This window comes from Pristis pectinata, chromosome 6, assembly GCF_009764475.1.
Source record: "Pristis pectinata isolate sPriPec2 chromosome 6, sPriPec2.1.pri, whole genome shotgun sequence".
In the NCBI taxonomy this organism is placed as follows: Eukaryota; Metazoa; Chordata; class Chondrichthyes; order Rhinopristiformes; family Pristidae; genus Pristis; species Pristis pectinata.
This window is the reverse complement of record NC_067410.1, coordinates 53,215,464-53,228,308: the sequence shown is the minus strand read 5'-3', so window position 1 is coordinate 53,228,308 and position 12,845 is coordinate 53,215,464. Positions and strand designations below refer to the sequence as shown.

At 39.0% G+C, this 12,845-nt stretch overlaps 1 protein-coding gene across 7 annotated transcripts in view; it reads right to left on the bottom strand.

Moving 5' to 3' along the window:
- LOC127571565 (NCK-interacting protein with SH3 domain-like) overlaps nt 1-12,845 on the bottom strand; it is a 209,850-nt gene that overhangs the window by 191,417 nt on the left and 5,588 nt on the right. For 3 of the 7 annotated variants that reach the window (XM_052018059.1, XM_052018063.1, XM_052018065.1), the window contains exons 2-5: nt 9,489-9,558; nt 9,165-9,400; nt 8,780-9,055; nt 8,496-8,703 (exon numbers count right to left, since the gene is read on the bottom strand). The exons of 3 other annotated variants lie outside the window; for them this stretch is intronic. In XM_052018059.1, the coding sequence (XP_051874019.1) occupies nt 8,496-8,703; nt 8,780-9,055; nt 9,165-9,400; nt 9,489-9,542 (774 nt within the window). In that variant the 5' untranslated portion in view covers nt 9,543-9,558. Of the gene's footprint in view, nt 1-8,495; nt 8,704-8,779; nt 9,056-9,164; nt 9,401-9,488; nt 9,559-10,357; nt 10,528-12,845 lie in introns of all 7 variants that reach the window. One more of the 7 variants, XM_052018060.1, reaches the window with a different exon arrangement.

The following is a 12,845-nucleotide window of genomic DNA, read 5'->3' as shown; positions in this document are numbered from 1 at the left end:
ATGGCAAGGCGTTTCATGTTTGCCCTCTTTACCACATCATTCCAAAGCACAATAGATGACAACCCTCTGGCAGCCAGACTTCAAACTTTCCCACCACAAATACCAGTAGTTCTTTACAGTACCAAATACATCATCTCAATGGACCCTCACCACAGGTTACGCATCGAAGTAGTGAAGCCATGTGCAAGCTGGTGCAAATATTAGGTCTTAGCACAAAAGGAAGCCCATGCAGCGAGTCCCAGTCCCTGTACCAAGACCCCCAGTTATATACTAGTTGCTTCATAACACCGCCCTAAACAAGGGAACACCTCAAAAATAAGAAAAAAATTTGAGAACACACAAGGTGAACATCTGATGAGGACATCACCATCAAGGTCAGTGGTAGGAGTGATAAAAATGCCTGATTAACCATGTTCAGCCAATGGCTTAAATATCCATCAGAGCATGTGTGTCTCCATATCACATGGGGTAAGAAAACTCAGACAAGAATGGAAGGACCTGCTGAACGTGCCACTTACAGAAAACACAATAGCCATCTAGATCAGTGTGGAGATGATTATCCTTCAATAAGGATCTCTGCTTGATTTCCAGTGATGAAAATGGCATTCAATTTCCAGCAAAAAAATTACACTTCAATTTTCCTTTAAGCAACATTGGCCTGTTGATACAAGATTCCTGCATATGAACTGGTTAGCTTATGCTGCATATACAAGACAAATTCAAATTATATCTGCTTTGTTGGCTATGTATTGGAATGCATAAAAAAACAAAAATCTCAGCTTCGTAAAAAGATGAACCACATTGGGCAAGAGCCACTGAAAGAACTTCCAACCCATGCTAAAACAAAAACAGGCTGGCATAACAGCTCGCCTTAAGTCAATGAACTTGTGAAAAGGCAGCAATGTGATAAAATGGTGGAGAACCTAGGTTCTACAAAGACAAGCTACCATAATTGGATGCTTCTTCTGTCTTCTTTGCTGCAATCCCAGCAACACATCAACCATCCCAAGTCCTTAACTAACTCCATTATATATTCTTGCTGCTAATTTAAAACTCCAGCAGGTAAAACAGTCAGCAGAGAGTCCTCAAACTCTGCTGCAAATTAATTCAGTCTGCCAACTTCACTTCTTTCTTCATTCATTTCATGCCAAAGTAGACAAAGGATTTACACCAAAACACCTAGAACCATAGAACAGTACAGCACAGAAAACAGGCCATTCGGCCTTTCTAGTCTGTGCCGAAACTTTATTCTGCTAGTCCCATTGACCTGCACCCAGTCCATAACCCTCCAGGCCTCTCCCATCCATGTATCTATACAATTTATTCTTAAAACTTGAGAGTGAGCCCGCATTTACATCAGATGGCAGCTCATTCCACACTCCCACCACTCTGAGTGAAGTTTCCCCTAACGTTCCCCCTAAACTTTCCCCTTTCACCCTAAAGCCATGTCCTCTTGTACTTTTCTCCCCTAATCTAGGTGGAAAGAGCCTACTTGCATTTACTGTCTATACCCCTCAATTTTGTAAACCTCTATCAAATCTCCACTCATTCTTCTACGCTCCAAGGAATAAAGTCCTAACCTCTTCAATCTTTCCCTGTAACTCAACTCCTGAAAACCTGGCAACATTCTAGTAAATCTTCTCTGCACTCTTTTGATCTTACTGATATCTTTCCTATAATTAGGTGACCAGAACTGCACACAATACTCCAAATTTGGCCTCACCAATGTCTTATACAACCTCACCATAACATCGCAACTCCTATACTCAATACTTTGATTTATGAATGCCAGGATGCAAAAAGCCTTCTTTACAACCCTGTCTACCTGCGACACCACTTTCAGGGAATTATGTATCTGAACTCCCAGATCCCTTTGTTCCTCTGCACTCCTCAGTGCCCTTCCATTTACTGTGTATGTCCTACCTTGATTTGTCCTTCCAAAATGCAACACCTCACACTTGTCTGCATTAAATTCCATCTGCCATTTTCTGGCCCATTTTTCCAGTTGGTCCAGATCCCTCTGCAAGCTTTGAAAGTCTTCCTCACTGTCCACAACGCCTCCAATCATAGTGTCATCAGCAAACTTGCTGATCCAATTTACCACATTATCATTGAGATCATTGATATAGACAACAAACAACAATGGACCCAGCACAGATCCCTGAGGCACACCACTAGTCACAGGCCTCCTGTCTGAGAAACAATCATCCACTACCACTCTGTCTTCTCCCACACAGTCAATTTCAAATCCAGTTTACAACCTCTCCATGGATACCTTGTGTCTGAACCTTCTTAACTAACCTCCCATGTGGGATCTTGTCAAAGGCCTTACTAAAGTCCATGTAGACAACATCCACAGCCCTTCTTTCATCTACTTTCTTGGTAACCTCCTCGAAAAACTCTACAAGATTCATTAAACACGACCTACCACGCACAAAGCTTGTCCAAATACTTGTACATCTGATTTCTCAGAACACCTTCCAATAATTTACCTACTCTGATGTCAGGCTCACTGGCCTGTAATTACCTGGTTTACTTTTAGAGCCTTTTTTAAAACAACAGAACAACATGAGCTACCCTCCAGTCCTCCGGCACCGCACCCGTGGCTAAGGACATTTTAAATACATCTGCCAGGGCCCCTGCAATTTCTACACTAGTCTCTCTCAAGGTCTGAGGAAATATCATGTCAGGCCCAGGGGATTTATCTACCTTTATTTGCTGTAAGGCAGCAAGCACCTCCTCCCTTTAATCTCTATATGTTCCATGACACTACTGCTCGTTTCCCTTCCTTCCATATCCACTATGCCAGTTTCCTGAGTAAATACTGATGCAAAAAAACTGTTTAAGATCTCCCCCATCTCCTGAGGCTCCACACATAGACGACCACTCTGATCTTCTAGGGGACCAATTTTGTCCCTTACTATCCTTTTACTCTTAATATACTTGTAGAAACCCTTCGGGTTTACCTTCACATTATCTGCCAAAGCAACCTCATGTTTTGCCTTCCTGATTTCCTTTAGTATTTTCTTACTTTTTCTATACTCTTCAAGTACCTCACTTATTCCTAGTTGCCTATACCTGCTATACACCCCTCTCTTTTTCTTAACCAGATTGTCAATATCCCTTGAAAACCAAGGTTCCTTATGCTTGTTAACTTTTCCTTTAATCCTGGCAGGAACATGCAAACTCTGCACTCTCAAAATTTCACCTTTGAAGGCCTTCCACTTACTGAACACATCCTTGCCAGAAAAGAACTTATCCCAATCCAGTTTCCTAGATCCTTTCTCATTTCCACAAAATTGGCCTTTCTCCAATTTAGAACCTCAACTCGTGGACCAGACCTATCCTTAACCATAATTAGCTTGAAACTAATGACATTATGGTCACTAGACCCAAAATGTTCACCTACATATACTTCTGCCACCTGACCTGTCTGGTTCACAAGACAAAGGAGCAGAAGTGGGCCATTTGGCCCATCGAGTCTGCTCCATGAGCTAAACTAAAACTATTCCTATCTAGCCCCAATTTCCAGCCTTATCCCCATATCCCTCGATACCTTGACTAATTAGATACCTATCAATCTTCTCCTTAAATGCCCCCAATGATTGGGCCTCCACAGCTGTACGTGGCAAAGAATTCCATAATTTCACTACCTTCTGGCTAAAGAAATTTCTCCTCATTTCTGTTTTAAACCAGTACCCTCTAATTCTAAGATTGTGCCCTCTAGTCCTGGACTCACCCACCAAGAGAAACAGCTTAACCACATCTACTCTGTCCAGTAGTTTCAACATTCTAAATGTTTCTATGAGGTCCCCTCTCATTCTTCTGTATTCCAGTGAGTACAGTCCAAGAGCCGACAAACGCTCATCATAAGTAAGCCCTTTCATTGCAGGAATCATCCTCAAATCTTTTCTGAACCCTCTCCAACATCAGTACATCCTTCCTAAGATAATAGGTTCCCTAAAAGGAGATCAAGTATTGCATTCTCTCTCATTGGTACCTCTATATATTGATTTAAGAAACTTTCCTGAACACATTTGACAAGCTCCAAGCCATCCAGCCTTTTCACAGTGCGGGAGTCCCAGTCAATATGTGGAAAGTTAAAATCCCCTACTATTACAACTTTGTTTCTGTCTGCTACCCCTCTACAGATTTGTTCCTCCAATTCTGACTATTGGGTAGTCTATAACACAACCCTATTACTGTGGTCACACCTTTCCTATTCCTCAGCTCCACCCATTATGGCCTCAGTAGACGAACCCTCCGGGCTGTCCTGTCTCCGCACAACTGTGATATTTTCCCTGACTAATAATGCCACTCCTCCCCCCTTTCATCCCTCCCCACTCTATCACATCTGAAACAATGGAACCCCGGAACATTAAGCTGCCAGTCCCGCCCCTCCTGCAACCAAGTCTCACTAATAGCAATAATATCATAATCCCACATGTCAGTCCACACCCTAAGCTCATCTGCCTTACCTACAATACTCCTTGCATTGAAATAGATGCACCCAAGAACATTTCTATCACGTACAAACCTTTGGTTTCTGTCTATACATGCAGTCCTCGCATGACCTTTAACTTCCTCCACCTCACTAACTGCTCTAACAGTCTGGTCCCCCTCCCCCTGCAAATGTAGTTTAAACCCCGCCCCCAGAGCAGCACTAGCAAACCTACCAGCAAGTATGTTAGTTCCCCTCCAGTTCAGGTGCAAACTGTCCCGTTGGAACGGGTCCCACCTTCCCTGGAACAAAGCCTGGGAGAACACCAAGCACTAATGCAGCCTTCCTGAAGTTTAAGATTTAGAGATTGCTTTCATGAACTTGGATTGTGAATCTCTACAGCAACATACATGCCTCCAAATAGGTCCCTGAAAAGAATGGCCCGAAGCAAAAAAAAAATCATTATGATGAGAAAGTCTGATGATGACCCGAAATCCTACAGGCCAATTTCTCAGTTGCTTATAGAGAAGCTAAGTAAATCTCTCCCATTTTCAATCCACCATGGAAGCCATTATGCACCAAGAGAAGCTAACATTCAGATACAGATCCTCCCTGGGTCACAGCAGAGCTCTGTTCCTGAGAACTTTTCACAACCCGAGCAGTCAGCAAGCCGGAAATGTAGCCACTGGCAATTTACTTAAATAAAAACACAGGACAACCAAGGACAAGTGTAGTTAAACCAGGGTATCTAACACATCCAGATTTCTCTTTGAGATGCAATGATATTGTCGCGAACAGAGTTTGCACATGGCAGAAGACGCCTGCAGCCAGAAAATCCATCCTGCCGGTCTTCCAAACACTCACCCACATGTACAGGTTGTCCATAAGTCGGCCATTCGTAACCAGAGGAGGATGTATAATCACAAACTGCTGTGATTAATTATTAACACTAGTTATTGAGGCCAGATTTCAGCAAAGAGCTGATTTGGCATTTATTGACAATACCAAGCTGCCCATTAAACCCATACAAATGTAACAGTTCTGACGAAGAGTCTATGACTCAAAATGTTAACTCTGTTCCTCTTTCCACAAAAGTACCCCAACCTGCTGAGTGTTTCCAGCATCACTTTATTTCAGATTTCAGTTTTTGTTTTTCAGTTGCTAGCCCATCTTACAAGGATACCTCTACTTCCAGTTCTCAATTACTTCTGCCAATGTGTTTTGAAAATCTATTAAATTCCTTCAAGACTATAAGTAACATCACTAGATACTGCTCTCTCCATCATGCCAATGACCTCAAGAAACAAACCCATTTGGATTATTTCACTTCCAAGCTAAGCCCTCCCACACAAGATCCAACAACAGTTTGTCTTGATTACACCATACTAGATGTTGTGAACTGCTGCTGCTCAGTTTTTCAGACTTCAAGGCCACATTCAAAGATTGAGTATCCCTCAAAGCCAATGCAATTGTACAAGTCAATAGAACTGAAGAAATGCAAGTATCTATGCAGTACCAGAGCACCATGTGGATTAATCGTTCATGTGATGTTGCATACTGTCAACAGATTTGCTCCAACTGTATGCTTTGGATTACCAAACAGTATTACCAATATTTCACTCCATATTGAAGACAAGACTTGAAAACCTGGCTTTAAAACAGATTTATGGGAACCTGACACATACTTAAAATATAAAGAGGCATAAACATTCATGATTAGATTGAATAAAAGTGATAGAAAATGACCAAAGGGATGTGCATACACTGTGGGTAACTTCACAGCGAGTTGTTAAACAGAGGATAAACAACAACCCTGGATCAAATTACCTGAGCAATCTGTTTATACCTTATAACATTTATGTATTTGTATAACATTATGATTGAAACTTGGAAGGCTAGCTCAGAACTGCAGTAGTACACAGAGCTAGATAGATTAATCATAAAACCATTAAAGTTAATCCCTACTGGTACTCAAAGCAGCCAAGCTAGTACAAGGGATGTACACCATCACTTGTTTGGACATAATTCCCTAACCTAACACAGCACTTAAGCATTTATGTGATGAATAAAGACAAAACAAGCAGCTTAAAATATTAAAGATACAACAATTATCTGAAGAAACTTAAAGCTGCTTCATTACAGACTATGCTGTAATTAACTTTTACATTTAATGAATATTTACCCAGACTAGTTAAAAAGGACAGATGCTTCCAGCTGAGGCCATGTGGAGATGCTTCCAACATTCTGATGGTAATGCCTCAGAAATATCATCCAATTTTGCCCTAAAGAACATGGGCAATGCCAGCCTGCTCCAAAGATGCTGAAGCTTCCAATTTCATGAAGTAAAAGTTCAATCAGGAAGAGCTTCTCTTCTTTGCAATAAATGTATGGAATAGTCTGCCAGGAGAGCAGTAGAGGCAAAAAGAAATTAAGATGGCTGGAGACAACTTGATGTGGCAAGGGATGGGGTTAATGCATCAAGTGCAAGCATAGGACTGAAACCAGGTTTAAGGGGCTAAATGGAGGTTTTTCCTATCTTCATCTCCCATGTATCACACAAGTTTGATGTTACAGCCATAAAATCCCTAAACAGAACCAATAACTTGTTTAGGCTGAGCTAAATTCTGACTTAGTCAATACTTGGCAATGAAGCCCGTAGCTGCTACCTAAACAAATTCACAATCATGTCCAGTTTCCAAAAGGAGAGAGAAACATAGGCAAGTCAACCTAAAATACAGCAGAGGACTGGGAACAAGTTCTCCTACTACAACTACATTTGAAATGAGTCAATATTGCTTCACAATATAGGTACAAGATTCTGAAGGGCATTGCAATTATTGGAATTCTATGAACTCTCCTGACTTTGGTGGGATAATTGACGACGGATTCAATACCAAAGAGAGGTAAGAAAGCAAGTTGCGATGAGGACACGAAGGAATGCAAATCAATGTGCAAGAAACTAGCAAATATTGAGAAATGTGAAATTTTCCATTTTGGCTGGAAAAATAGCAACAAGATGTTATCTAAATGGCGAGGAATTGAGCTGCTCCAAGAATGTACAGGGATCTGGGTTCCCCAAGGCACGATTTGAAAATGACTATGAAACAGGTGCAACTACACACAGGAAAACCAACAGAAGGTTATTGTTTGTTCTGAGAGGAGCCAAGTAAAAAGTGGGAAGGTCATATTTCAGTTATCTGGAGCACTATGGTGTCCTTACTTCAGGAAGGACATTAGTACACTGGAAGCATTCAGAGAAAGTTTACAAGATTAATACATGAAGTGGGCAGTTTGTCTTATGAGAAAAGGTTGGACAGGCTAGAATATGTCCACTGGACCTTTAAATAGCAAGAGGGACTTGATCATTTATATAAACTTTTACAAATAGAGATAGTCATTAGAGAGAGTGACAAAACAGGGGCAGTGGGCTTGTGGGATCAAGGTCATGCTTGCAGAAAGGGCTGCTAGAAACCAGAGACAATTGCAGTGCAAGTTCTCACAAAGGGCAAAAGTTGTATGACACCGGTGTTTGCTCCAGATATTGGAATTTTAAAGAGTACCCAGTATCAATGAGAGGGGAAACAAAAAACTATTGAGAGCACACCATTTTGAATTTTCATGTGCAAAACCCCATATTAAATTGTGCAGTTGGAATTGAAGGTCAGAAATTATCACGTTCAGTCAAGTTGACAGTTAAATCTTTCTCCTTAGTATGTCAAGTACCTGGCTGAAAATATGGAAATAAGATAATTCATGTGAGGCATTAACACAAACAACTATTCATCTTTTACTGAAAAACTGTCTTGGAACATAGGTGTCAGTCCACCACTTTAGATCCATAGAGCGACCCAGGAAACTTGCTTGAAATTTTATTAAAATCCATCTGAGAAAATAACCCATGATTGAAAGTTACAACCATGTACTCATGGCGAATCTCACTTTGAAAGTAATATTTGTAGTTGGCAGGAGCAGACATTTTTTGAGCTTTCAGCTGAATAGATACTGAAGCTGCACCAATAATAATTCCCTATAGTGTAGGTAAATTAAGACTTACCTTTGCAAGAAATTTTGTGTACATCATCAGGTGCTTTTCAGTGGCAATATCTGAACTTTCATCAACAATCAGAGAATGAACCCTTGCTTGTTTTAATGCCATTAAGTTTTCTGCCTCAACAGGTTCATTAAGAGCTGCAACAAACTGCCAGCTGTAATTTTTACTTCTGTGGCGTCTACCCAATGACACACCATGGCTTTCTATTAACCTAAAATGAAAAATTAACATGAGACAAAGACAAAAACAATACAGAAACAAAAGAAGTTTATGAAAACAGTCTTTACCTGTGTAGGCTTTTAGCTTTGGAAATGGGTAACTGTTCCTTGATTAACCACAGAACATTTCTGAGGAGGTGGACAACATCCTCTTTTGTGTCACTATTCAGAGCATCAGTAAGTAGTGCCTTCTCCCAGTTGGCTGCACTTATTGGGACCGACAGTGCTTGAAGGTGTTCTCTACTGGCCAGGTGACGAAGTAAGTAATCTTTTTTCCACCCACCTTGTGGCGGAGACCTACCACTTGTCCACTCTGTGTCAGTAATGCTATTATCAACACAAACTCTAAAACAGAACACATCAAGAGTATTTTGTGCATAATCTGAACAATGAATGTTCAAGTATTGTTGTTAAATATTTATGCTTACTTGCTATTTAAATACTTTATGCTTACTTGCAATAGCACTTGTTCTGCTGCTCGTCATATAGAAAACAAAAGAGCCGTGGGTCCATTTGAATCCATGATTTGAGCCCACAGTTACTTCCTTTACACTTTTTCATTGTTCCATAATCGAAGTCAGAACTTTCCTTCATTTCATCATCAAAACAACTTGCATAATTATCACCACTTTTGTCTTTGTCTTCATCTTCATCAATTTCATGACCATTAGCACAATCCCCCACAGCATTCTGCAAATGAAAGATGGGGAAATTGCATTTCAAAAGATCATTTTTAAAACTAACTTAAAAGCTTTTTAAAAAAAATCAAAATTATTACCTCATGTGATCTTGTAGTGTTACGGTGAAACAATTCTAAAATAGAGCGATGCATTGTATGTCCATCCAAACTGGAAAAATGTGAAACATGGAAGTTAAAAATAAAATACGAAATGCTTAAATAAAAGAATGATACTTTTTAAATGTGTTTTTATCCTTTCCTCTTGTGGTGAATTGCTTTTTAAATAATTTGATTGATTTCATCTGCTGGCTTTTCCACTAATAACTCAATACAGGTATAGACTCCTAACTAAAAAGCACCTGAAGCTTTCTATTCTTACAATTCAAAACCAATCCTAAATGAGTTAAATTAGAAGCATAATAACCATAGACACTCATTCTAGGAAAGCTACAAAATTTAAACCATCCAAATAACATCAACATAGCCTGAGGTTTGGAATGGATTCCTGAAACTAGTAATTATTACAAATAGCAGAAAGTTAGAAACTGAAAACTAAAACACGCACAATGCTATCTATCTGAACAAAATTAAAACAAAAACAAAAAACATGTTTGCTACCTTTATCCAATCAACAGCTAATTTTCTATTATTTAACCACATACTTCCAAACACTAAAAAAACTTTCACAATCAGAATAATCAATTTCAACATAATGCTTCACAACCCTTTCACAATATCATATCCATTACCATTAATTAATAACTGCCGTAATCTATAACCCTGGAATTTCTCATTCTATAACCTAAATTGCCAGATCTGCCATGTTCACTGAAAACTAAAAAGCTTACAATGAATGCATCAAGTTTTATGTTCTCCTTCAAACCCTTTACAATCCCACAATACTATTTAAGTTTCATTGAAAGGAATAAAAACACATTTAAAAACACTATATTTTATTTTCCTCTTACCTTTCAAAACTTAACTTGCACCCTTTTAGCGTCACAACTGCACATCACAACCAGCTGGTCCTTCCACAGCCTTGCTGAGTTCCTCCAAAGTGGCTCATCTTGTCAACGAATACATTTGTCGATTCTCATATGCTTCAGCAGTCTTTTCCCCATTGCAGCTGCAAAGCTTCCTCAAGTCCCCAACACCACCAAAAAAAGATCAAAACTAAACAACAGTTCAAGCCCTGATTACAGCTGACCGCAGCCTACATTATAAAATAAAATTCACAACTCTTTTTCAATACAGACAGCAAGGAACCGCAAGCACAAGTGACCACAAAACAATGCTTCACAAAATGTGCTCATTAAACTGTTTGCAGCAACACTGTCCTTACCTACACTGTAATTTTAAGCCAGCAGGCCAAGATTCAAAGCTCTGACATGCATATTTCCCGTTCTATTCCAGCACGCATTTCCTCCACGCATTCAGGAAGTCAAGAAAATCTACAAACAAAGTTAACTGGTGGACATTTAGGCTTAATCATGGGTTGTTTTCGTAGATATAAAAGCCACTTGTGCTACAACTTGGAATATTAGTTGGGCCTAATTTCAAAAGCTACATTTCCCACGAATACAATGTAGATTTTTCAGACTTAAGTTGCACTCTTGTAAAAATAAATCAGAACTCATTTCTATAATAATTGGTGAAAGAAACTTTCAAAATATGCTGTCTGTTCCCACATTATATTGGTGTACTTAAAATAAAAACAGAAAATGCTGGAAAAACACAGCAAATCAAGCAACTCCTGCTGTGTTGCCAGAAGTTAATATTTCAGCCTGCAGACCTTTTGAAATTCAGAAGGATCTTCGACCTGAAACATTAACTGTTTCTCTTTCCACAGCTGCTACCTGACCTGTAGAGTGTTTCTAGCATTTCATTTCAGATTTCCAGCATCTGAAATTGTTTTGACTTTTTGGTACATTTGCCTACTAATTATCTCCTCAGATTTAGTGGTACTTCTTTACCCACCCAAAATCTTCATTTGAAAGCAGAATAAATCCCCATATTGCATGTCAAATCTAGTGACATATGTGGTCTATTTGCATACAACTTTCCATACATGTAATGCAAGATAAATTTATTGGAGTTAGAACCTTCAAGTACAGTTTGCACATTACTAGAGATTAATATTAAAAACTGCAACCTACAATAAAATGAGAATATTCCAAAAATCCCCAAGATTAGTTGGAAAGGTTGTCCTTTGCCTCTTGTAAAAGGATTGAAATCATAGCTGTCCTGAAATAATGGGTACCAGAACTAATTTACTGGTTTCATTTCTAGAAGCAGGCAGCATCAAAACTCAACAAGCACAGAAGCATCCCAAATATTCCCAGAGACTACCTAACATCTATGCTGCAGAACAGGTCTATTAGGAGACATTTGTACAAATTTAACTGACCTAAAAACTTTGATGTCATCCTCAATGGCAATGAAATGAATACAATTGTAGAGTGAGAATTAAACTCGCTCAAAAATCAGTGCTGTGACAAGACCTGCAGAATGGGCTTTCAAGTGTAGATTATATTATCCAATTAATGTCAACAACACAGAAAAGTGACCATTGAGAATTCAGGATAATACAAGTGCAGCTGTAAGTGAAACAGCACCAAGGTCTTCTGACATACAACTGCCAGATATACAGACCAAAAGGTGAGTAAATAGAACTGAAGTACAGATCAGACATGATCAAAAAGAACAGCCATAGGCTTGATGGTCTGAATGAGTTCCTCTTTTTACATGGTACATAGAAAAACAAATCAGTTATTTTTCAGGAGCAGAGAACTCTGGAGCCTAAGAGTGATAGACAATTACTGTGAAATGGGCTACAAACTTCAAATTGCAATTTGCCCCTAACAAGAAAAGTGAAACCAGGGCTTATTATATCTACCATGAATTGTTAAACTCTTCATTACAAATTTCATTCAACTGGTTTATCAGGAAATGAAGGCTTTACTGCAAGTTCTTCATCTAGTTAATTTTGAGCATGATGCAGAGAAATGACTGCTGATTAAAGCCACAAGAATGGGCACCCATGAGAGAATTACTTTAGGTTATTTGATCTTTAGGTTATTTGATTTCACTGTGAATTTACTATATTCACAGATCAACAATCTAATGATGCCACATGGTCTGGTGCTACAGGTCAGGTTGTTTACATTCAAGGACTGAAATACCAGTAGAACAACAGGCCTATTGAATTTCTAAATATGAATTTTCTTGAAGAAAACTACAATTCAAATCATACGATTCCTACTGTACCTTCAAGGGCACCATTTAATCTATTTTATAAAAAAAAGTACGTAGTATCATGAAACATGTAATGCAATGCTATATAAAGTTCTTTCTTTCGTAGAAAATTAAATGCAAGAATTGTGCAAGTATAAATTACAAATCACTATCCTTAGGCTTATGCAATCATCACTAATTGAACGTAATTGACTTCAGCTC